Below are 27,011 nucleotides of genomic sequence, written 5' to 3' on the forward strand. Positions count from 1 at the left end.
GTTGCGATGGAGCGTCCATTTCTACGTTCTTTTTGTTTTATCTCACCGGCTCTGAAACGCACCGGCAAGCAGCCGCCTGCAGTGCCCGGGGACCCTTTCAAGAGTAGTCGACTGCAGCGCCGCCGCTATTTTCTACACAAAATGGGCCGCTCCACGGCAGCCGGTTGCGCCACTCAAAATATTCTAGTACACTCTAACACCGGTCTCGACGCCGTCTCCCACAAGCATCGCGGCAAAGGCAAGAACCTACCGCGACTGCATAACAAAGCCACGAAATCAAATAGTCAATCGTGCGGCTACTGCGGTGGAGCGCCTCATTCTCGTTCTCTGTGCCCAGCAAAGACTGAGAAGTGGTCAAAGTGCAACACAAGGGCAGGGTTGCCACTGACTTTCGAGTAAATGTCGCCAAACGACGAGCAGAAAGTCGCCAAAAGTCGCCATTTTTTTACGAATTTCGACAAAAAAGTCGCCATTCTAGATATGTGCGGCATATCCTAGTAAGAAGAATTTCCACTGATGTATAGCCCCCTAGAATACAGTGCCATTCAAAGCCCTTAAAGTATATTGACATCTCTCAATGCCAGGCGCATCGCCCCTTCACCATGGCAGTGCTTGGTGCACCTGGTTCTCCGACTAGCCGCAAGATGTGCGCGGAGGCGCAAGTATGAAAGAATAAAACGCTCATAATATCCTTCCATCCCTGTCCGCTCGTTTCAAAGGTAAAAGTGTGGTAAACCTTAGGCAAAAGCCGCGAAAGCGTATGTAGACAGCTTTACATCCCCTCATATGAAAAAAAGGATTAACAGGTTTATTGAAAGTAGTAAGACAGAATTCTTACAGGTACCATTCATCAGTGAGTCTTATGCCTCAGTGTGAACTAATATGATACCGGACGCCACTGTCCCTTTCATATATAATCCCTTATATCTACCCGCGTCAATCCAGTGCGTTATAATTGAACAGGTAGACATTGTAAAATGTTATATAGCAATTGTTTTCATTGCACACGTCCACCCAGAACAGTAGAAAATGCCTGAATAAATAATTTTTTATTGCACGAACACCCGCGTATTCGCCCATCTTCGCTATACGAGCTCGATTAGGGGATACTGCAGCAGTGAATAGGTCGCCAAGCTATTCAGAATAGTTGGAGCTTTGGCGGAATGGCCGGAACACCCGACCAACCCGTCATCTAGCCCCTTCAGAAGCGAAACTTTAGCGAAGCTCTGAAGCATCTAGATGAACCTAGATGAATTGAGTTAGAAGCATCTAGATGAATTGAGGAAATACACACGAGTTACAGGACGGACATACAGAACGGCGCGCAATGTGCACCTCAAAACCCAGAAAAAATACAGAGAATAGTGCCGCTCATTCGTTGGGAAGGCACTGAGCTTAGGATGCATAACTCAGTGGAGACCTAAGCTGAAAATCGCCAAAAATTCGCCATGTCACCTTTCATAACTTTAGGTCGCCACGGGCCTCTCAAATTCGCCAATTTGGCGAAAAGTAGCCACCATTGGCAACCCTGCACAAGGGGACATTTCGCTCGTGTTTGCAGAAAAGTTCCGTCAAGAGACATCTCAACGCTCGAGCAAGGAACCTCAGCTATGTTTCTTGGGGCCGTAGACCAACCAGCCGACGCTCAGCGCGACTCAAGGCTTGTCGAAGTCGACCTTGTCACGTATCTCGGGAGCGCTTGCAATGTGTGATGGAGTTGGGAGAGAGAGCGAGGCCGGAGACCGTGGCGTCACTGCAAACAAATCTTTATCACACAACACGGCAAACAAGAAGTTAACACCAGAGATTAACTAGAAGTAACATATTCAAAAATGCCCCGCGGTACAAACGAATACAACAAACACTTCTAACTAAACTCGGCCTGAGTGGCCCGAAAGTCTGGCAACTATGGCGTCTTGGTCTAGCGATGCAAATGGAACGGTCTTACTTCGCGTGAGTCCGTCGCCTCGCTTCCGCGCCAAAGTCGACGCTGAGTCCCGTCGATGCTACTCCTCGACGTCTGGGAGTCGCCGTCGTCGAAGCTGCCGCCTCGCTAGTCGTCCTCGTCGCTGACCCGTCGGCCTTCGTTCGAGAACGTCGTCTCGTCCGGTTAGGCCTAACCCTCGGCCTATCCTCTTGGTGCCACTGGGTCAAACTGCCGACGTGGCTCTCCAGGTGATTGTCGGCGGGTTGCCGTCTCGTCGAGCTGTGGTAGTGCCGTAGGTGCCCTTCGAACTGCTGAATGAGGCTGCTGCAAGCTCGGGGAGCCTCACTTGGGTGACGCCAAGGTCGACGGCTACCCTCCCGAGCCTCTCGTGCCGCTGCCCCCAGAACGAGGCCCTACTTCTCTCGTCGCGGGTGCGACGCTGGCTTGCCACACCTTGCTCCTCGACGACCCCACCGAACAATGACTGCCTGATCCTCTGGGGTTCCGCACCTCAGTTCGGGTCGCGTGGCACGCGCCTTCCTCCGGCCAATGGCTTGCGTCGACGTGGCGGGGGTGCACACCATCGGGTATTTTTCCATTCCCCGCACACCATCGACGCCTTGCGCTGTCCGGCGCGCGCCCCGTGCCCCTTTACTCATGACATTGGGCCCCCTTTTGAAGAGTTTTTTCGTAAAAAACTGCTTTCATCCTCCTCCTTGGGGTTACGGACCTCTGCTCTTCTGATGGTGTCCCGTAGCTTGTGATGCGTGCTTTTTCCTTGCTTGGCTTAGGCTCACCTACCCTTCACCACATCGTCGCACGCTTTCACTCACAATTTGTCTGCACTTCACAACACCACTATCCTTGGTTCTACCCACCACATGTTCATTGTCCAAAACACTATAATCCATATCAAGGTACCACACTTCACAATGACACAACCAATAGCTTCATTGGCGACTTTTCACAAATTGCTTCACATCTCGATATATCCCTGGCCAAAATGCCTCTCTCGTCACTTCTCTTCGCAGGTTCTTTGCATCTCTGAACCCACTCGCGTAGCAATATTCTAAGATTGCCTGCCTATAACATGTTGGCACCATCAATTGTGTGACGAGTGTTCCACTTTTCCAGAACCTCCGGAAAATCAAATCATTGATCGCTTCGTAAAACACTCCGTCTCTAAACCCTTCTCTTGTACGTTTACGGCCAACCCTCTCTCTCGCGTGCCTCAGGGTTCTGTCACACCTTTGTTCTTTCGAGAACTCCTCTGAGGTTACCCCTACCTGCTCCAAAATTCTCGATCTACTCTCGCGTTGTCCTTCGCCACCCACATTTTTCGCTCTAGCTTCTGAGCTTTCAGGGCTTTTGTTTGCCTTCTCTTTTCTCCTGTACTGTTTTCTTGGCCTGACATAGCCACCTTGCTGCGCTGGGTCGTCCACCCTTCGTACCCCTGGCCTATTTCCTAAGATAACGTCATAAATTGGATCCTCCATACACTTTGCCATAATTTCTCCTACGAAATAAGGGGTATCCAGCCGTATCTTGGCCTCTGGTAGTCTCACCTTGGACCCATCTGCAAAAACCACTGTTCCTACTCTCCCCGTGAAATCTCGTTCATTCACCAAGCTTCTCCTCACTAACACCGTATCTGCTCCTGAGTCCCTCAATACCGTTGCCCTTTTGCCGTTTACTTTCCCTTCCACCACTGGCATATTAACACCTTCCGAACTATCTATCACAGCACTGACTACCTCTTCCTTCTCTTCTGACCTTACTGCACATGCAGTCTGCTCTAACGGTCTATTCCTGCACTCGCTCGCTTTGTGCCCCTTTTTCTGGCACAATTGGCATATCACGTGGTATTCTTGTCGACTAGTGCCTGTGCGGCAGTTCATGGCTATGTGCCCAATTCTGTCGCACAAGAAACACCGCTGCTGTGCCCTTTGTTTACCCCTTGGGGCCTCACTGTTAGTCTCTTCTTCCTTACTGTTGTCCTTGTCGCCTTTTTCCAAATTTCTTATCCCTTGTGCCTCCATGAACTGATCAGCCTGCTTGGCCATCTCCTCCACCGTGTGCAAGTTCCTTTCTTTCAAAAATACCGCCAATTGACTGCTGCACCGGTTTAGGAACTGTTCGCCAACCATCCTGTCGCGCACCCCTTCGTACGTTTTTTCCGTCTCGGACAATTCTATCCAACGATCAAAGTAGTTGGATAGTCGACATGCAAACTGTTTGCCAGTTTCTGAATTCTCGGGCTTACACGTTCGGAACTTGTCCCGGAAACCCTCGGCAGTTAGCCGAAACCTCTCCAATAAAGTCTTTTTTACAATATCGTAGTCCAGAGACTCGTGTGCTGGCATGCGGCCAAACACACTTAAGGCCTCTCCCACGAGACACAAACTCAGGGCGTTTGCCCACTCGCCCTTCTCCCAGCCTTGCCCAATAGCGATCCTTTCGAATCGATGCAAATATGCATCAAGATCGTCCCTTCGCTCATCGAAGGGCGCCATCAGTTTACGCGGGCAAATTTGTCTCGGCCTGGGAATAGGCGAGTTGGCCGACGCTGACGTGGGAGTACTCGCGTTACTAGGGTCGCTGCGCGGACAAGCGTTCACCTCGGCTAGCTTCAGCTTAAGCTCGAGGATCTCCTTCTCGCGCTCGTGCTGTTCGCGCGCCCGTTCCCTTTCGCGCTCGTGCTCCGCTTCGCGTGCCCGTTCTTGCAGCGCGAGCTCCTTGTCATGCTCCTTCTGAGCGACCTCAAAAAACCTCTTCGTCTCCTCCTTATCCATCCCTACGTCCTTGGCCACGGCCGCCAACTTCTCCCAATCCATCCTTGCAACCCCCGACGATACGTAACTGGGCCAAACGCTGGAAAAATCCTGGCACAGGCTCGCCACTTATTATGTCACGTATCTCGGGAGCGCTTGCAATGTGTGATGGAGTTGGGAGAGAGAGCGAGGCCGGAGACCGTGGCGTCACTGCAAACAAATCTTTATCACACAACACGGCAAACAAGAAGTTAACACCAGAGATTAACTAGAAGTAACATATTCAAAAATGCCCCGCGGTACAAACGAATACAACAAACACTTCTAACTAAACTCGGCCTGAGTGGCCCGAAAGTCTGGCAACTATGGCGTCTTGGTCTAGCGATGCAAATGGAACGGTCTTACTTCGCGTGAGTCCGTCGCCTCGCTTCCGCGCCAAAGTCGACGCTGAGTCCCGTCGATGCTACTCCTCGACGTCTGGGAGTCGCCGTCGTCGAAGCTGCCGCCTCGCTAGTCGTCCTCGTCGCTGACCCGTCGGCCTTCGTTCGAGAACGTCGTCTCGTCCGGTTAGGCCTAACCCTCGGCCTATCCTCTTGGTGCCACTGGGTCAAACTGCCGACGTGGCTCTCCAGGTGATTGTCGGCGGGTTGCCGTCTCGTCGAGCTGTGGTAGTGCCGCAGGTTCCACGAGAACTGCGTGATGAGGCTGCCGCAAGCCCGGGACGCCTCGCTCGGTAGACCCCGAGGTCGACGGCCACCCTCCCGGGGCATCTCCCAATGAAACCTCTGTGGGCCTTCTCTCATTCTGTCCCATAAAGCCTTTGGCTTGTTTGGCTTGTGCCAATCGCAGTTGAAGCTCAAGTTCCTGCTTCTCTCGAGCATATGCTTCTAACACTGCGGCGTGTTTTGCCTCGCGTTCGGCGCGTTCCGCCTCGCGTTCGGCGCGTTCCGCCTCGAACTCTCGTTGACGGCGTTCCCTCTCTTCTTCAATAAACTTTAGGGCTTGCTCCTTATTGAGCTTTTTCTCCCGAATGACTCTTGATACCTTCCCCCAATCCATCCTTGCAACCCCCGACGATACGTGACTGGGCCCAAACGCTGGAAAAATCCTGGCACAGGCTCGCCACTTATTGTGTCACGTATCTCGGGAGCGCTTGCAATGTCGGAATGGAGTTGGGAGAGAGAGAGAAGAGAGACTTGGGAGAGACAGTGGGGGCACTGCAAACAAAACTTTATCGAACGCCACGGCAAACAAAACACTAACACGCACTCAAAATTTACAACAAAAATTCAACAAGTGCAAACATGCTGAGTTAGTGCGCAATCACTAACACTACAAAACATTCGAGCTATGTCTAGCTCCTCTCTACTCGAGCGCCTGGCCACTATGGCCTCTCAGTTAGTCGTGCTACACATGGAACGTTCTTACTCCGTTCGTGAAGTCCGCTGACTCAATCCAAGTCCAAAGTCGACGCCCAGTCCCGTCGTCGCCGCTCCTGTCGACGTCTCCGGGCCGTCGCCGTCGATCAGACGTCTCGCTGATCGTCCTCCTCGCCGATGCTTCTTTCCTTTCGGAGAACACCGGTCTCTCCCCGTTAGGCCTAACTCCTGGCCTCCCCTTGGTGCCACCGGGTCGAACTGTCGACGTGGCTCTCCGGTGATTGTCGGTGGGTCGCCGTCATCTTGCCGAGCTGTGGTAGTGCCGCAGGTTCCACGAGAACTGCGTGATGAGGCTGCCGCAAGCCCGGGACGCCTCGCTCGGTAGACCCCGAGGTCGACGGCCACCCTCCCGGGGCATGCACAACGCTGCCTCCAGAACTCAGCCCTGCTGTTCCCGTCGCGGACGCGACGCTGGCCTGCACCACCTTGCTCCTCGACGACTCCACCGAACACTGCCTGCTTGTTCCTCTGGGGTTTCGCACCTCAGTTCCGGTCGCGTGGCACGCGCCTTCCTCCGGCCAATGGCTTGCGTCGACGTGGCGGGGGTGCACACCATCGGGTATTTTTCCATTCCCCGCACACCATCGACGCCTTGCGCTGTCCGGCGCGCGCCCCGTGCCCCTTTACTCATGACAGACCTGAACGGCTATCCACTGATCGCAAAGATCGACACCGGTGCTCAAGTTTCTGTTGTCCCGGCTACGTTTGCTGGAATTCCTGAACATCTCCAGCCAGCAAGCGAAACCCTCTCAGGACCGAGCGGCAGGGCACTTCGGATCATCGGGAAATTTGACGCAACGATCACGTGGAGGTCGCGAAGGTCGAACCAAGTCGTCTACGTTGTGCAGCAGCTGAAGCATCCACTCCTTGGATTATCTGCCATCGAAAGCTTGGGATTAGTCAAGTTTCTGTGTGCCACAGAACGCATAGAGGGCGCACTCATGGGTCTGCAAACTTCCGCCTTCGATCCAGTGAAGAAAGCTCAAAAAGAAGACGAGGTCTGCCAGCGTCTTCTGTGCTTTTGCCTCAACGGATGGCCGGAAAAACGCAGCGTTCCAGCCCCCCTCTCTCCGTTTTGGCAGTACCGAACAAGTCTGTCTGAAAACGATGGCTACCTGCTGTACGGAACGCGCCTAGTGATTCCTCATTCTCTGAGAAGCGAAATTCTCACTCGCCTACATGAGGGGCACCAAGGCATCGGACGCTGCAGAGAAAGGGCAAAGCAGTCTGTGTGGTGGCCAGGAATCTCATCGGAACTCCAGCGAATGGTTTCTAACTGTGAAACTTGTGCTATAAACCGACCGCAAAGAGCCGAGCCGCTTCTGCCGACAGTTACACCAGAGCTTCCGTGGCAGATGGTGGGGATCGACTCATTCCAACTTCGGGGACAGAACTACCTGATATGTGTGGACTATCGCTCACGGTACCCCGAGATTGCACTCCTTGCTTCCACCTCTGCAGACGCCGTCATTAACCACCTCAAAAGCATTTTCGCTCGTCATGGCATCCCTGTGACAGTGGTATCCGACAACGGCCCGCAATTCTCGAGCTCGGCATTCGCAGAATTCGCTAAAGCATACGGCTTCAACCACACCACGAGCAGCCCTGTTCATCCGCAGGCCAACGGGGAAGCGGAACGCGCCGTTCAAACAGTGACACATCTACTCGAGAAAGCGGACGATCCGTACCTCGACCTACTGGCCTACAGAGACACGCCGGGGCCGACAGGCTTCAGCCCGGCTAAATTGCTCATGGGACGCCAGCTACGCTCTCGAGTTCCTGCATTTCCTGCCCTCCTCGTTCCCGGAAACGTCGACAACAAACAAGTGACGAAAAGGGACCTCGAAGCAAAACAACGCCAGAGGCGAAACTCCAACCGTCATCATGCGGCTAAGGACCTACCAGCTCTCTCTCCAAACACCCGTGTCTGGGTGCGAGACCTCTTTTGCGAGGGGGAGATAACTCAACAAGCAGACACTCCCCGCTCCTACTGGGTCCAAACAGAGCGCGGACACGTGCGTCGCAACAGAAAGATGCTCGTCCCATTGCCGGCCTCACAGAAGAAAGCGCAACCACTTCCCTCCTCATTATTCTTCGACACTAACGACGAAGATTTCGAGCCGTCGACAGTCGCGGGACCGCTAGCTGCCCTCTACAATGGAGCTTCGTCCCAGAGAGGTGACCCGCTGCGAACCGACAGCAATAATTCACTGCCCAAGCCAGTCAACGATGCTGCAGCAGAGACACCGAGGGTTCCAGCAACCACCACCCGTTCCGGCCGCAGAGTGTTTGTGCCTGAACGCTACGGTGTAGTCACTTAAGAGAGGGAGATGTGGCATGGCGCCTCGCCTACTGTAACACGCACGCGCCGCGTAGTGTAAACGACGGACAGCCCAGCGCGCCCTCCCGGTGCGCGGATCGGCTTACACCCCGAGAGCAGGGGCGTCCGGGCGCCTCTGAAATAAAGGCTTTTTGTTACCAGCAAGCCGTGTGGAGAGTCCCTTTCTTTCGTGCTCCTCGAGCACACGACAGTTTCTGTGGCAATATGTAATGAACGTTACATTGCTACAACTGCGGATAGCCAAAACTTCAAACACAGTTGGCATTGCCCCAACACGAAGCTGCGCTCGGAATTCACATTAGCCAGTATCGTAGTCGTTGGCGAATTTTTTTTCAAAGGCTCGTCTCTTTAGTAGACACAACCAAATGGATCCGACAGACAATTAAGCCAAGGAAAGCATAGAGGACAGTGGTTGTTTTCAACTGTTGTTTTTGAAAGGAATTCTAGCAGACGAAAAAGCACCCTTCTGTCGATGTGATCCGAAACCACAGCCTTCGGATAACTCGCCTGATGATCTACCAATTGAGTTACGACAGAGGGCACTTCCCCAAGCACTTTGTTGAGTACTATTTATGTGCGTGGAATCCCTGGGTGTCGTAGCCAGTGCCACTCGTAGCCAAGGTAGCGGGAGTGGAACACTTTTTGCCAGACGGCGACTCGTGGCATGTCATCTATGCACGTGGTTACAGCCCACCAATAAACCCTCGCATGCTACCTAAAGGCCTTAAGTCTGCACGAACGAGTACCCCACTATGAATGAACGAAAGTGGCGAATTTTTTGCAAGGACGAGAATGAACAGGATAGCAGTTTCAATAGAGGGAAGGTAATAGTCAAATGAGGAACTCAAGAGCACGGACACCATGTGAAGCTAGTTCTCTCCCATAAAGCCTCATTTGCCGAATGTATTTTTACCGAACCTATTTGGTGCAACAAAATGAGCAGAACACACCTCATTCCTTCTTCCAGTAGATTATCTGCATATCTAATCAAAATCATTTAGGGATAAACATGGAAATGACAAACCACAGTGAGAGAAACATTTGCCTATTCTCAGCAGCAGATATGCATATTACCGACACACATGGTGCCTTATTGTAGTCGCATTCCTTTCTACTTTAATCATTGGCCACCAAGTTTGCCACTAATGACTGGGCAGCACACGCACCTTGAGGGAGATGGTCTTGAGCTCAGCCAACAGGTACAAGTCCATGAAGTACTCCTGGCAGAAGAGGCAGGCCCCTTTCCGCCGCCCATCAATTGTGGAAGCCTGCAAGACAATGTGTCAACACACGATAAGCCGTCAAGCAACACCAGTTAGCAGGGGTGTGTGAATAGCGCCAAATAGTGGCCAAAAATATCGAATACCGAATCGAATATTGAATACAAAAAATGTTATCCAACACTGAAAGAATGAACAAAGAAATGAAATCTGCTCATGTGCTCGAGCACATTACGTGGCGAGTGACCGCTACCAAAAGGCTACAAAGTGTCACGCAGAAACGCAAGCTGTTTCACGCAACCTGGCTTCAGGCTCTCTTGCTGTGATGTTATAGTGTTTACAGCTAACCTGACAAAGGTAATGTTGTGCTTGATCGTCATGTGTGCTCCGGGCCCAAAAATATACGCGTGCCATTTACAGCAGTGTTATAACTGTGCGCCAGAACGATGGGAGTTTCTGAACGAGTGGTGCGATGCGGCAATGGCAACTGCACAGCGTGAACAAGCTTTCACAAGTGAAATCAATCACCGAGGGTTTCTCAGGCCAAAGGCGGGTCGTTTTACGGCGCTTGTGGCATATGAGACAGAACTACGCAAGAAATCCATGCCTTCGTTTCGGAAGCGAAGTTGTGAAAGCCTTGACGGTTTTCGAATGTGCTTTTTTTACATGCGCAAATGACAACCTCCCTTAAAATAAACATGAGTTCGCTTTTGAACCAGGATATCAGAGAAACTTTTAACGAAAGGCCTACTGTAACGACGTTAGTGTAAATTTCAGCCACCCCAACCTAACCAAGTTGCACCATTGGCCTTTCCAAAAAAAGGCAGGAAGTGGAAGATGGAAGCTTGGGATGAAAAAATTCGTAAACAGGGGGTGGGTGCACCCATCCCCTGTTTACGAACCATTGGCCTTTGTCACGTTTTAGACATTCGTCCTGTCAAATTATTCGAAACTTTGAATACTAGCTATTCGAAAGTCGAATCAAATTATTTGATTAGGTATTATTTGATTCAAATTCAAAACTCGAATATTTGCACACCCCTACCAGTTAGCACCGTCAACATCCAATGCTCGCAAATTTCCATCTCACCACATTTGTCTCCCCCTGTATGCAACAGGCAACCAGTCATCTATTACATGCATTACAGAAAGCAACACTCCCATTTAACCTGAACTACGACGTTAGCCCAGCTGCCACAAAGTTTAAATTTGAGCTAGAGGGCTAGAAAATGCCGAGCCTATCTCTTAATGTGCCAGTATTCTAAGTGGTTCACACCTGCAATGAGCCATGCCTGCTCATACAATTTTTCACAGCCACATTCAAAAATTTTAAAAAGACCACTTCAAAAAATTGAGGCAGCTACACACTAGTGGTGTGAAGACTGAGGACGCAGCAGAGCTGGTGGTGTTGCCCTCCTCCTCACCCTCACTTCCCTTTCCCACCCCTTGCTATACATGGCTATGCATGGCTACGCTTGCCGTCTCTTTGTGCATGTTTCTCTCTGTATCTCTTTCTCTCTCTCTTTCCATATCTTATCTTTTCCCCTTTCTATTCCTCTCTCTGTCTTTACATCTTCATCACTCTTCTCTTCTTTCTGCTTCTCTCTCTCTCTGCACTCATTCTCTCGCCCATGAGAGTTATCGCCTTTCCTGCCAGACAAAACAGCGCACGTGTTCTAGGAGCAGAGCGGAAGATGAAAAAGAGGATGAACACAGCCCCTGATGGTTCACGATGATAGTTTTCGGATTCAGCAGATATTACCCCCGGCTTAAATATCTCCGCTGTAAACTTGGCAGTAGACACAAAGCACATAGTGTGACAGTAGCAAATTCATAACGTGTGTCTAAGAATGTTACTGTGGTGGTCCAGCCAGTTTAGGATTTGGAGCAATTTTTGGAGCAGGAAAGAAAGCTATTTTGGAGCAGTTCTGGAGCATAAGAAACTGTGTTTCGCAGCAGACTTGGAGTGGACAAAATGTAGTTTGGGACCACTTCGTGTAGTGCACCAGTAATTGCCTCTAACGTTTTGGTGCAATATCAGCATATATATTAGCGTGCAAGCAAGACATTTTGCTCTAATGTAAACAAGGTGGCAAGAGCAGGAGTCTGACAGCAGTCATCAATCAGGCTCTCCACACAAAAGAATGTCATATGCTAGCTCCACCGCAACATAACAGATTTGCATTGTTGTGAATCATTAGTGACATGGTGAGCACGGCACATATGGTTTGTGCAGGTAGCACGTGTCAAAACATCGTTACAAGCAGAACAATTAATGTAACACGAAATAGCTAATGTCGTTTCAAACGAGAACCTGCTCTTTGCAATCGTATACACAGACAGGACATTCTGTCACCGGTCCAACTTATTATGCCTGATGCCCCATCGTACTCAGTAATTACTGACTATTAGGCGCGAAAATAACTGCAGAACGCATCTATCACGCACGGGAGCAGTGTACATGCCAGTAATGTACGCCGACTATAAGCCATGTAACACGATCCTGCAGACGCTATCGATAAGCTTCACTGCAATACACTCTGTTGCTGTGAAGCATAGCTGATGTATACAGAGATGGTGGTTGTAGAGATGGCAAGGGCAGGGATGCAACAGGCAAAATAGGATTTGGAGCAATTTTTGGAGCAGGAAAATCTCTCTTTTGGAGCAGGAAAATCCAAATTTGGAGCAGGTTACGGGAAAAAAAAAAAAAAAAAAAAAACTCCGTTTTGGAGCACAAAATTCCAAATTTGGAGCAGCTTCACAAACAAAGCTTGCTTTTGGAACAGTGACAAAAAAATATATGCAAACATTTCGATGTCACCACAATCATGTTTTCAGTGCACAACATGCTGAATAATGCCAGTGAATTCTCCGGAAACCAGTAAGGCCTTGTGCATTGGTGAGTTTGCACCAAGGTCCTTTACACCTGGCCTACGCCACTGGCTGATCACGTCATTGTTCCAATCCACTTCATTCAGCACCGATGCGCAGAATTTTGTATTCCGCCCTGCTAAGAAGATCTTGAGGAGAAAGTCCATTTTAAAGAGAGCCACCATATGTATATATAGTTCAAGAGAAAAGTCTAATTCCGGTGTTTATATGTCATGCAACGTCTAAGACAAACCAGCCAATAAGTACAATCTTACAATCTTCATAAGTGCGTCCTCCCGCCTTATCTTTATTATATATATATATATATAGAGAGAGAGAGAGAGAGAGAGAGAGAGGGAGGGAGGGAGGGAGGGAGGGAGTTATGCACAGCGAAAGTCGGCATCATTTCATTGAACGCAGTGCCTGTCGCCTCGTAGAGCCGAACCCTTGCTAGTTTCGTGCAGCACGTCTCCAACAAAGCGGACGCCTTCACTCCAAGGTCGGTCGCGTGCTCTACCGTACGACAGCTTTTCCCGAGGAGTATTCCTACCCGCTCCGCTCGTGACCGCATGTAGGGATACGGCAAAGATTTCGTTGGGTTAACGCAGCAATGGTGAGCTGCTTTCGTTTCTGCAAGCGACACGCAATCTGCATTTCCGCTCAGGTGGCGGCAGCCAACGGCATGTTTGGGTTCGTCGCCTATAAAATGCATGCAATATATTAACAGCATAGTACCAATAGCGCCATGCCGCACACGCTACCGAACAGATATAAAGATCCTGCTCACGAAAAGGTTGCTGGCGATAACTCGTAATGACGTGCTCGTTGGTATCTGCCATCAAACATTCGCGCCAGGAAAGCGGTGACCGCACTCGCGTCGACGTCAAAATGATTAGTCGACCAATGTCCACATTTCCCAAAAAGCGGAAGGCCTTTTTCGGCACATTGTGGTGTCGGCCTCACCGCGAGTGGGGTGGGGGGTAAAGCAAGTACCTTGATGAACTCGTTCGGCTAAGGCGGTCAGGGTTTTCGCGTGTAGTACTTCTCTAAACAACATTTTACTTGTCAGTAGATTTAAAAACTTTACTGTATACAACCTGCGGATTCGTGCACGTGAGTACTGCTATTTGAACAAAGGCAACGTTGAACCGGACTCCACCAAACAATAACGACATCCCCACTAAGATTTGCAGCACGTGTCAAACGGCTCGTTTGTCAGTTAACTTTCTTTATGAGGTGCTTCCACATTAAATGGGCGCTCACCTCTGCTCATGCTGAATGACCCTGTAAAGCAGCGTTTGAACCAGCAGTAAAAACTTCATTTAGGCCCATCGGCCCACCAGCTAACACACCGGAACAGATTAACGTCTTGTTTGAGTCAAGCGCCATTGGATCGAATTGGATTGGATGAAGGTGCCTCTTGTGCCTTTCCCAACATTAAGTCTCCAATACGGGCTTCGTTCTGCGTTAAAACGAGGCTAAAACTAGCGCAACCGAAAAATTTTGCGGTTACTGGGGGCGTTTTGGCGCAGCGTGGCACAATTTCGAGAAATATCGCGGTTTTGGCGCAGCTCGGCGCAGAAAAACGAAATTGTATCAAAATGGCGCAATTGGCGCAGCTGTTGCATCCCTGCAAGGCTCAACGCTGGATGAAACCATTGGCAAAAGGGGAAGGGAGGAGGAAGGGCCTGTCATCCCTTTTGTTTGCAGGACGGAGTTGTTATCACAAGACTCCCACCATGACATTTGCTGCCATTGCCATAGTATGACTACCAGTGAAGCTCACAGGGAGCACAGGGGTCAGCGAAAAGGGGTGCCCCAGAACGTGCAAGCAGACGAATGAAGTCTGGCGAGGAATGCAGTCACCTGTTTCTGGGCTCTTTTTGCTGACTGACGACGTCGGTACTCTTGAAAGGGCGTTTCACATTCCTTTACTATATATAGCACGGTCTCTACTACTGCGCCCCAGAAAAGTTTCCATGCATGTTCATTTGCTGCCACAATATGTCCTTTTTGTTATCAAAACACACGACTGTGCATGAAAACTTTTCAATGCATGCGAACAGCAGCATTCTGTGCAGTGTGTGGAATACACAGGCATTTAGGCTCAGTATAATGATCTCTATATTGAACATTGCACAACACAATTAGGATGCGAATATTTTTGCAAATTATCAAATCAACTTTTGCAAACCCAAGTCTCTATGTGTATGATGATGCAGTTTATAGGGGTAGCCGTACAGCTAGTGTAGCTACATTACGATTCGCATGGTCACAACAAAAATAGATAAATTGTCTCTCTATCACCACAAGTTCCTTACCAATAGCGACAAGGTTCTAGACTACAGACAACGTGCAAAACCGTCAATCACGGAGGTCACACCTCGAACTTGCAGCGGCACTGATACTTTGGTCAGCGCCTTATATTTTTTTCCAATGCCAGCCAGATGCCCCTGGTCCAGCCGTTCACCATCCTCTCCTCTCCTGTCCTTTCCCACTCTCCCCCATCGGCTAGCCTTCGCACCTGCTCTGCGTTCATGGGGGAGAGTACCCTTTAGGTGGTGCTTCACGACGAAAGTCAGAAGAAGTCATTTTTTCTTTCAGTTGTGTTTCTATCCGTGGAGCAGCATCTTGCATCCCTCATGATGGGGGAGAGTACCCTTTAGGTGGTGCCTCACGACGGAAGTCAGAAGAAGTAATTTTTTCTTTCAGTTGTGTTTCTATCCGTGGAGCAGCATCTTGCATCCCTCATGATCACTATGTTGGCTATCACGCTGGCTCTCTAAGAGACGCGGTGTTTTGAAATGGCATGTCTTCGTTTGTGGTGCTATGCGGGCTACCAACGGGGACGCTGCTGCATGTGCTGGCTTTAAGATGTGCCACAAGAGCACTGTGAGGAAGCGGCGGTGGCATTGCTTCGAGCCACAGAGGAAGGAGTACGAAGGAACAAATCTGATGGACGCATGATATAGGAGAGGGAAGGTGCATTGTCTACTACCGCATCTCTATGGGAATGCGCTCAGACACATGCTTGCTGACATAAGAAGTCGTACCCTTTAGGTAGCGTTGCACCATGACAACTTGAACTAAGGCGGACCACCGGCTCCCATGGCATTGAAAAAAATAGGAGTCTTTGCTTTGGTTATGCCGATTCTATATCAGGAAAAGCGCATCGGTGGAGGCAGGGAGAGGGGAGGGGTACCGCGTCAATCACAGTAAAGCTGTGCATTCTGAATATTTCAAGTAAAAAAATGCTTTGCTAACGTGTAAGTAAGTGACAATGTAAACTTTGGCGCAGTTGGTGCAAGCTATACTTGGATGGGCGCAGACAAATAGAATTGTAGCAAAATGGCGCCAATGGTGTGCAGTCAAACACGAATATATCGAACCCACATATATCGAATTTTCGGCTATATCGAACTCGTAAATTATCCCCTTGAAAATCTTTTGTAAAAGTATAGAAATTTGCACGTTTATATCGAACAGTCTTTTCACTCGCCATCGGATATATCAAACGGCGCGCGAGCTGGAAGGTGCACTTCGGCACTCGCTGCACCCCGCAACCTTCGCGGCACCGCGCCTCCGCCGACACCAGAAACGCTCGCAAAACGTTACGGCGAGAGGGCTCGGACTGTACTCGTTCTCCAACTTGCGGAAGGGCTTTTTTTCCTTCTTTTTTTTTCTATCTCTCTCTTATGCTTTCTCTGCATTACCATCGGCTCGGAGAGCAGGAATGAAGGAGGCAGCGGCCTCCTCCTTTCGCCTCTTCTTTTTTTGTTGCTGTTTTGTGAGTTTTGATCAGCCAACCACAGCTCACACCTTTCGTACATCGCTGCTGCCCTCGCAGGTAGCCGGGTAGCCCGAATAGCCATCACCGCCATCGTGATTGATCGCGAGCGCTTTGTTGGCGGAGTCCACTTCCACGAGTTTTCGCATACCACCGCATTCCTCTTTTGCGTGTGTGCTGTGCAGAGGCGCTGCGGAGTGCTTGAATTTTCGAGTTCTCGTGTAGCAATGGCCAGCGTCAAGAAGCGCAAGAATCTTGACTTTGCGACGAAGTTGAAAGCCATACAGCGTGTTGAGGCGGGCGAAAAAAGTTCGACGGTGGCGGACGACATCGGGATAACACGGAGCAAAATGAGCACCTTGTTGAAGAACAAGGCGGATATCAAGGCAAAGGCAGCGGAGCAGCGAACGTCGAGAGGCTGTCATGTGCGCGCTCCTGCCCATGGGAAAGTAGAAAAGGCACTCTATGCCTGGTTCCCTCTTTCCGGCTGCCGTTCCACCCGAACTGTCTGCGGACGATTTTGTGGAAGCAGACTGCAATGTTCAGGCTGTTATGAGCCTCACTGACGAGGACATTGTAACTGCGGTCGCAGGGACCTAGGATGCCCAGGCCGACAGCTCAAGTGACGAGGAAGATTGTCCGGACGAAGCGGCAGCTACACGCGCGTACTCCGCCGCTGAAGTGGCGGCAGCGTCTGGCTTTATTCTCCGTTGTTGTGGCGACATGGAGGGAACCGGGCTGTCGCACCTGGACAGCTTCGATAAGATCGAGGCCAGCGTCTTCTACTTCATTTCGAAGACGAAGAAGCAGGCCAAGATAAGCGATTTTTTTTTCACGCAAATAAAACGTTCTGTTGCATCGTGTGTAAGGAATTAGTTGTCAATTCTTGAATGCGCCGATTGTAGGTGATCGTCCGCCACTGGTAAGGTCTCGGGGCCTGTGTTTTTTATATCAAATTTTTCATATATCGAACTAATTCGCGATCCCCTTCGAGTTCGATATACCCGTGTTTGATTGTAGATGGACCACCACTGCAGTCTAGTGAATGATGAACAGGCGTAACTCATACTGAAGTACCCGCATCTCTTTTGCGTGCGCAGGGCCCCGATTTGCAGACTACGCTTTCAACATCACCAAAACTTGAGTGCACTGATCTTAGGCACTCCCCAGCGGAGGGGCACTAGTTATGATTTTAGTTGGGTGTTTGGAAGTGAAGCTGAAATAGGTGGTGATGCTAGCATTATGCTAGCATGACGCTGGCATTAATTATACAATGTGTTAGAGCATTTACAATTCAATTTCGGGATTATGAGACAAAGCTACAAATAATAGCAAAAATGTCACAAACAAAAATTTCGCTGTCAGGGGTCCTTTAACAAGGCCCTCCAACACTATTCAAGCCCCCACTTTTTACTTGCGGGTTACGTAGACTGAATAGAACGATTAATGCAGCAAGAAGGGCAGCGACAGGGGCACGCAGTTCCCTATCAAGTACAGGCTTTGCATGTACCGACGTTATAAGATCGGTCTATGATGCGCATGGCAGCCTGTATATTTTGCCAACGCACAACTCTACATTCTAGCAAGGGGGGGTCTCGGATTCCCTATCAGTATTGGTGGGAGGCCTGAGAAATCCCGAGACCCCCCTGACCTAAGGGGTGGTGCCATCAAATGTCGAGGCTATAACAAGCCTGTTGTGGGTTTCCTCTGTATGCAACGACACTCCACACAAAGGGTCGGACACAGCCAACGTAAAACGCAATATTAAATTATTTAGCGAGAATACATGAATCTTGGTGCGTGTGTCATGCTTCCTGGAGCTATAGGAAACGCTTACAGCAAAGAACGCACAAGCCACAAATTTGGTGGCACCACCCCTTTAAGCATTGAACAGAAGCGTTTTTCATTTCAGAGCACAATGACTACTGTGTAAGTCATCCTTCCATTTCCATATCTGACAAAAACATCACTATTATCTGCATTTTTGTGACTGTTTAGCCATTTCACGAGTGTCACTATTTGCACTGATATGTTCTTGTTCCTTGCGCAGTTCTTTTAGGATAAGAAGTCTGCGTTTTTCATCAATAAACTAGTTGTTAGAAAGCGCTTGTCCGATGTGTATCTCTTCTTAGTCCCTGTGTTTTTTTCGTGCTTCTCAAGGATCAACACAAGCTGCATCCGCACCGTGCATGGCATCGTGGCTTAATTGGTACACACGAGCGAGAGACGTTTATAATATGCATAAACGTTGCACGCAAGAGCTGTTCCATCTGCAGAATAATCCTTGGTTCATGGCTGTGACATTGGTGGCCTCAAGATCAAACTGCACAGGTTATGCCGCACCAGTGGTGCGATTGCCCAAGATAGACACCATCAATCTGGCGCAGTTTGGTGAAATTTACGTAGATTTTATCAGGATGGTGCAGTAAGTCCAATTTGGTGCACTTTGACGCAGTTGATGCAGGAGTGGAATCACTGTAAATATAACATGTAATTTAGTCAACTGTTCTAATTTAAATGAAACAGGGCGCTTAGTTACCTTTGTCTGCAATCCCTGCACTGAGTTATCAAGAGATGAGAGCTATGCCTATTTTGGCATTTTCATGGCAATAAAGCATAAAGGCAGCCTTTGAGATAGGAGGTTCGTTGGCCACCATTTTTCAGTTCTTGCTGTTTGCTGAAGGCTGTAAAATCCTAGCAAAATGCTTGCCGAAGCTTCAAAAGTATATGCACAAGAGGATGCCAACCGATCACCGGGGAGGATAGGCAGAGTGGGGAAAAAACGTGATTCCGCACGACACCTTAACGTTTCTATGGGTGCTTGCTGGCTGGTGAGTGCTCTTGCCAAACTCCACCACCAGGGGAAAACGCAACACTACATGTTTGGAAAAAGGTCCTTAGAAATTATTATGGAGAAACTTTAAGCGGCTCATAAGATGTGGAATCTGACCATGTGGCGTCCATTGTTGGTGACGACACATATGACAGCAAAAATGTCATGTGACCCACGTGGTGTGAGCTGTGCATTAACATAGTTCCCTTCATCTTTGTGGCTAAGTGTAATTAATCTTTCTTTTTTAATTTAAACGGTGCTCATGTGCGAAAGCGAGACACCAAGTCAATAGGGAAGACAAAAGAAGACAATCCCCTGCCTATGGCCTTTGCATCTGTTTAGGCAACCACATAAGGCACCCCCACGAATTATGGTCTTCTTTGAATAAACCCCATTATGACTTCATTTCTTTTGAGTGTAAATTATGGGTCAATTTCTAGGGCTTTACCTGCCAAAACATGTAATTTATGACAGATTAGTTACGTCTTTTAATGCACACAAGGTAATTACAAGAAGTCAATATGGTTTTCACAAGAATAAACCCACCAAACAAGCATGTTTACATATTAAAGATAAAATAATAACGAATATTGAGGACAAGGGCTATACGCTTGGTTTATTTTTAGACCTGGGGAAGGCTTTTTATTGTAGAGTTCACAAAACTTTATTATGGAAACTTGGGAAGCAGGAATACAGGTTGTTGCAAATCAGTTGCTTGAAAGCTATTTAAAAAATCGACAACAGTTCGTACATATGCTGTATGTTTCGTCTATGCTCGGTGGCAACTTTTCTTGGCAGCACTGTGGGTGCTACAGAACCGAAATGCGTGCCTCTACATGCCATTAAATTGTACTAACTTTTATTTACCAATTTTCAGAGTTACCTAGCTCGAATAAATAAAGCTTTCTTCATTATAGAAATAAAACAAGAATGGGAAGCTGCTGGTAGAAAAAAATTACTGTAGACTTCACTTTTTTTCTTTTTTCATTCCTTGGAAAGCACCACATTTTGCTCAAGCCTGTTCTCGCAGTAAACATGGCGTCCCCAATGCCTGCTGAATCATGTTGGGCCACAAACTCACCGTTTCATTGTCCAAGGAAGATATACTCGAAATGTGACAGAAAGTGGCTGTCAGAATAAACCCAGCAAGTTATCTTCAACGTCCATGCTGGGGTAAAGTGCCGTCAACCTGAATTGGTGTGGGAAACTTCCAAACCAAATACAAAAAGCTCTTGCTTCTACAGAAGAGTGTTCTCCGACTCTACTGCAATAACCAAGGAAATTACAAATTTGAGGACAGTACCTTTATTTAAAAAATACCACATGATTCGTGCTGAGTATTACAAGGTATACAAATCATATACAGTAACAAATTGTATGAGCAAGACGAAGGAGCTAGACAACCCCATTATCCTATCCGCCAAAAGTTACACCGTTCACAACGAACACAATCAAATTATGGGAATCATACTTTTACCTACCAAACAACTCACATATTAGACAAATTAGAACAGAAGTTTAATTTTTATTGTACTAAAAAACCTTTCAACATACAAGTTAAAAATGTACTAATGCAGGAAAATGTAAAATTTGATGGAACATAAGGAATATTGCTGTAAGTAACGATAGTAGTCTGGCAATGGAAATTTGTACTGTATGTATTATATTAAAAGGCTCCCCACCAGGTTTGACAATTTTGAGCTGACGAGCGCAATGCATACACTTGGCATTCATGATCACATCTGCCAATATCTGCAATGCTATGCGCTGCGGAAATGGGTCAAATTCCAAGCTGAACGCTGCTTGCCCTTCTCGCGGGCACGCACCCAGAGAATGAGGGGATGACGTACACGATGGAATGACCCTACGTAGACCATAGTGCTGTGACGTCAGTTCTCTACGTGTGCTCTGACATCGCCAATAGTAGCACGTGACACTGCGATAATTATTTGACACGACATGTGTAGTTTGTGTAATTTGTTGCTCTTATACATGAATAAAACATTAGAGAAATAATGAGACAAGCAAAGGGGATGTGTACCGTATTTTCCGGTGTATAAGACGCACCTTTTTTCCTAGATTTTCGCCGGTGCGTCTTATACAACGGTGCGTCTTATATACGCAAAAAGTCACGTGATTCTGCGAGACCAATTTGTTTCTATTTAATTTATGAGTACGATAAACAGAGCTCGAGAGCATTCGTAAAAATATATCTAATTTTGTTTCAACAATGAAGCGGCTGCGATCTTAGATGTCAGCTACTTGCTGTTCAAGCAGCGCGGCGACCACGGAGATTACGGCCGCAATAAAACCCACCACTGTCGCGTGCCCCATTGTACTGTTTGAATTGTTTGTTCTTAAACGAAGAATTAAACCCACAGACCTGAGGCAATAAATAAAAAAGAGCACCACAACGGTCCATTGTAACGTTGTAGCGCCCACAATATCAGTTACAAAAGCGAAAGTACCACTTCATTATCATCATCATGTTTTCGTGTGAGACGTCGCTGCAGTCCAGCAGTAGTCGCAGCTTCCGGCTTCCGGTCGCCATTTACGTTTTGTATGCGTGTGTAGGTGGTATCCGACGATCGTGTGATAACCGTGCGGCGCGTTCGTTGTTTATGTGTTCTCGCCAAGTCTGGTAATGCCCTAAAGGTATGGTAGCCACCATAGTACAGGCAGTGCCAGCGATGTGCTTGAAGGTGCTTACAATGCTGCGTAAAAGTTACTCAGAGGCTGACGACGGCAACCCAGCGATGCTGCCAACCGAGGCGGAAGAACTTTTGACAGTGCGCCGGAGGATGTGGCTTCAAATCCAGTAGACTAAATAGTGGTTTTCTGCGCCTTAATAAAACTGCTGCTTACAGATATTCAGTGCCGTGCGTGACTACGCATTTCGCAATCATTGTACTCTGCGTGGGTCATTGTGTTTTATCATGTCGACTGAGTTAAAAATAGATGCGTCTTATACAAAGGTGCGTCTTATATATCATTTTTTCTTTCAAAAGTCGTAAAAAGTAGGGGGTGCGTCTTATACAAAGGTGCGACTTATACACCGGAAAATACGGTACATCTTTTTCATTTTTTTCCCGTGAATTGCAACGAGATGAGGGGCTAATGTGCCTCCGTTTCGCATGCGTTCGTGTCCCCGTAGTTAGCACATCGAGCAGACGCCAGCTTCGGAAACGAAAGTGATGTTCTGGCGCATTCGAGGCCTCATTATACTCATTTATTCTACTGCGCCCAAGTAAACGTTAATGCGGCACTGGCTCTTAATACCGCTAGTTTCGTGCCCCTACAAATGTCGCAACTTTCATGCCAGTCCCGCAGAAACAGGCAGTACACCATAGAGAACGCCGACACAACGCCGCTCGTGTTGGCTCAGGCACGTCACGTGCATGTGACCATGCATGCGCATAACGTGTTCATATGTATGTGTCAGGTGATCCTCTGGCTCCGCTGCCGAAGAGGGCAGGGAAGGGATTTGGCTTGCTAAGGCTACACGGGGCGAGTGGCAAGGGTTTGAAACTCGCCTCCTCGCATCATGGTTTCGCACTACTACAAATTATTGTTTTTCTCAGCTCGTAATGAACAGATTTGAAAAAATCTTGTGGTACAATGCTCTTCATTCTGCACACAAATTCCAGCGTCTAACTAAAATTTGCTAGGTTGCCTGGTGAGGGGCCCTTTGACCATAAAAATGTTGTGCTTTCACATGTTTAATATTGCGCTACTCTACTTTTTCTTCCCAGGGTGATGGTTATTTCAGTTTCTTAGGTACCAGCTGTTTTGTATAGTCAACGCCTGATTTAATGTAATGCCAAATCTTCATTTGAAGCTATTTTCTCTATTGCTTCTTCTCGTCCATGTTGTTCTGGATGCCGTGAACGCTTCCTTTAAAATCAATATTGATCGATACATTATTGTACAAATATGAGTGCTGTACAAACTGTGTACAAGAGTGTCTGTAGGCACTATGCCTTAAGTCCCAACATCCTTGTGTTTTTGTATAAGGAAACAACAAAACAATTTTTGAAATTAAAAACCATATGATTACAAGGCACGCCGTCATGGAGGACTCCGGAAATTTCAACCAGGTGGTGTTCATGATGAAAAAAAGCACAACTTGAGCTCCGTCCTATTTTCTGGCTGAGTCTTCGTGCAAGTTGCGCTTTTAGGAGCTGGCTCGCCAGGTTCTTAAAGGGACACTAAAGGCAAATAACAATTTATGTCAGAGCGAAAGCTCAATGTACGACAACGTCTAAGATGGCAATATTATCAACAGCAGTGCCCTACTTCCCAAGAAATTAAGCTAAATGTACCACACGATGAGCGCCACGAGTGGGACATTTTGGAAGTGATCCCAATGACGTGGGAGAGTCCGACTAAAATTAATCACTAGTAATCAAACTAGCTGCACTAAAAAAAAAAAAGAACCTTCCGTGCATCAAGAGCCGTAATAAAATGCTTTCCGTTTGATTCATGAAAAAAAACCTCTTTGGTGTTGCCATGGGGAACGGCGTGCGTGGTTCAAAGGTTCCGTTTTCGCCGAACTGCGCTTCGCCCGGTGCCCGGCTTCGCTTACGCGGTTGCGTCTCCAGTGGTAGTTTCGGTATCGCGTACTGCCGCGTGTGTTTTGCACGCTCGCGAAAGTTGCTCTGACAGAAAGTTCGACAAAATTCCGCGTGCATGTGATGTTGCCGGATACCCGAATGGTGCAAGTCGCCAGTGCATGCCGCCACACAGTAAAGGCGGGCAACGTTGGGCATGGCAACAGTGACGTGAGAAAGACCACTTTCAGGCGGGTGATTTGAAGTGCGCTAACACGATGCGGACCATTAAACCGTGATTTTATTTCAAAATAAGCACTTCTTTGGCACAAAACTAGCACTACGAGGTTTCTGGACTGCTATTTCAACAATCAACGTCGACTTAATATTTGCCTTTAGTGTTCCTTTAAGCTGGGGCAAAGTCTCGCGGCGTATGCGTAACCTTAGTTCCAGAGGTGACCGCTACAGGCGCACGCTCGCGCGAAAGAGAAGTCTTCTTCCTCTTGTTCTTCAAGTGCCTTGATGATGATATCCACGCAGGCAAAACCACATATATATCATAGCCAACTGTGGCAGGCGCACGTTCGCGCGCATTCACGGTTTACCCGATTATCTCCGAGCCAGCTCCTCAATCATCATTCACTTCGTGCATATGGAGTGATTTTTTTTCATCATGAACCTTTACCAACACGCCCAGTTGGCAGTTATCCTACATGTGGTGTTCTTTAATGTGCTCCAACATCGCACAGTACATGGGCCTCTGGCATTTAGCCTTCATCAAAATGCGACCGCTGTGGCTGGGACTGAACCTGACACTTTCGGTTCAGGAGCCAAGCACCGTAAGCACTATGCCACACCATGGCAGACATAATTATGAGACTAAGCTCTCTGAATATGCAACTTGAAATAGGATTTTGAAAAGTGATCACACACGCGTGATCTGAAGCACAGTGCATGGCTCTGGCCAGGTGGTGGAACTGAACTCATCAGAATCAAGTCTCTTGTCAGTAAGCGATACTAGCATGTCCATTAGCACATGTGTTCTCTAGGTTGCAATCCAGTTGACGGTGTTTATCCTCAGCCGCACACATGACCTAAGCACATTATTCCAGTCCAGAACTGCTTGAAGGTTTTCCTTGGTTCCAGCCCCATTCATCTGACCGACCAAAGGTCAAGTGTCTGGCATGGTGACTTGATGGTCAGGGACATTTTTGTCCCTATTCATACAATTCAAACAGCCACTGAACAGCACCCACATAAGCCACAGGTGTAGCCAGAAAAAAAAGCAAGATCCCGTAGCACTTTATTGGATTGCAAGTCATGTGTGCCCCTCGGTTAGTACTCTGGTTCATCTGCTACCACCATTCCTTTGCATGACCATCATGACAGCATAAAAATGTTTCCTTGCTGCTTTAGGTCGGCGAGCATTGTGCAAGCTTCCGTATTTTTTCCCCCCATTCGTGCAATTTTTCAATCATCTTGCATCGAGGCTGGCAAGATCATTTTGGGTCTGCATGTTCTTGCATTGTTGATGAAATCGTGTTGCAGGGTATGGCATTTATGACTTAAAATCAAACAAACAACATTCTGCACTAACTACAGCCCCCTTCAAGCTCAAATAAGTATTCTGGAAAGGTCACATTTCAAGACCACGACCTTTTGACGTAGCACTTGGCATTGTTCCTTGTCTAGTCTGTCAAACAAAAACAAAACTTTTTCTCTATGCCTCACAAACAACACCCCTCATCTGTTGCTGGAAAGATGTCAAATGCGATGCTTTGTCACAATAAAATGCCAGAGAACAAGAAAGAAAAGGAACTGTTCAATACAACCCTTGGTATAGTTACCTGCTTGGTTTGTAAAGAGTGCTCATTTGCGTTCGCCTGTGCACCCCACGCTGAGTTATCTTTAAAAAATGAAGGCTATGCGTTCTTTTTTTACCATTTTCACGGTAGCAAAGGATAGCTTTTGACAGCTGTTTATATGAAACAAATTTATATGAAACACTTGTATAAATGAAAACAAATTTGCACAGTTTTCTCTTGACCACCTAGGCAAATAAGAATATGTTTTGCTTCATTCTGAGAGTTACTGTAACATTCACTTGTTATGCAAATACAATTCTTTTGTAAAATAGTGAGAAGATACACTACTGTCTATTAAAGCTAAGTCGCTACCAGCCATACAGGTCTACCAGCCTCTTAAGAAGCACCATGACCAATGTGCACATAATATTTTAGCATTGTTTTCACATAACGTATATCTTTACCAATTTTTCCTGCTTTAGTTCGTTTTTTCACCTCAAGTGCTGTTTAAAGTGTCAGAGCAATATGTAATTTCATAGTCATGTATGACGTGTCCATCACTGTCTTATGATCACCATGCCAACCAGTCAAGTCACCAGATAACGTTGCGTCCCCCCTTCTTTATGCTTATTGTTCCCTGCCTTATATATACAGTAAAAGGTAGTTACTTTGGCTTTTATGGGACCGGGACAATGTCCAAATTAACCAAATGCCGAATTATCAAGAGCATCAATAAAACAATAAACAAGTGGCTATCAACGCACTTACATTTCTTTGAATAATACGTTAATCCAGTACTTATTTTGCATAAGCGCAGCGCAAAAGCAGTAATTTTTGTCATTCTAGACTACATTTAAAATGTGACCACGGCTAATGAACCGTGCAGATGAAGTTCTTCATATTCATCAGCTTCCACCATGTTTGAGTTTTCTGACATTGTGCATGTATTGCCCAAAGCCAAAACGAAGCCAATGAGTGCCACATTCACTGTGAATGAAACAGTGTTCGCTGAAGACACGATCACAGCGATGGCCTACATCCAGCGTCATAACAGAACTGCTGAGCATAGCGTCTGCAGCTGAATAAACCTGGCTCACTAATGCACAATTATGGATGGCGACTACGCAGTTCTGAAAGCACGCGGGAAAAAGCAAACTACCGCTTCTCGCAACTTTGACCCAGTTGCTACCAATGTGATCATAGAGCCCGCACAGGTTCACGTGCGCCAAGTAAAAATTAATACCAAACAAATTCGCCGCAGCCACTGAAGCTTAGGTCGCCAACAACGAGATTGTGGCAAGAATGTAGATGGCGACCACGCCTTTCTGAAGGCAGCCGTTTCGGTTGTTTGTGAAAGTAGTTTTTGCTCCTTTGTGTCGCAGGTTTGCGGCGCTTCGTGCAAGACGTGCTCAGGATAATATAAATTAGCTGGGTTGTGGAAAAATATGACAGAAATAACAAGAGTTT

The 27,011-nt window shown here is 47.7% G+C and overlaps 1 protein-coding gene across 1 annotated transcript in view; it reads right to left on the minus strand.

Annotated features, from left to right (window-relative positions):
* Positions 1–27,011, minus strand: part of LOC119395655 (chloride intracellular channel exc-4-like) — a 44,256-nt gene that overhangs the window by 9,784 nt on the left and 7,461 nt on the right. The window contains exon 2 of the mRNA XM_037662645.2: positions 9,645–9,746. Within this exon, the coding sequence (XP_037518573.1) occupies positions 9,645–9,746 (102 nt within the window). The remainder of the gene's footprint in view (positions 1–9,644; positions 9,747–27,011) is intronic.

This window comes from Rhipicephalus sanguineus, chromosome 6 (genome assembly GCF_013339695.2).
Source record: "Rhipicephalus sanguineus isolate Rsan-2018 chromosome 6, BIME_Rsan_1.4, whole genome shotgun sequence".
NCBI classification, from domain to species: domain Eukaryota; kingdom Metazoa; phylum Arthropoda; class Arachnida; order Ixodida; family Ixodidae; genus Rhipicephalus; species Rhipicephalus sanguineus.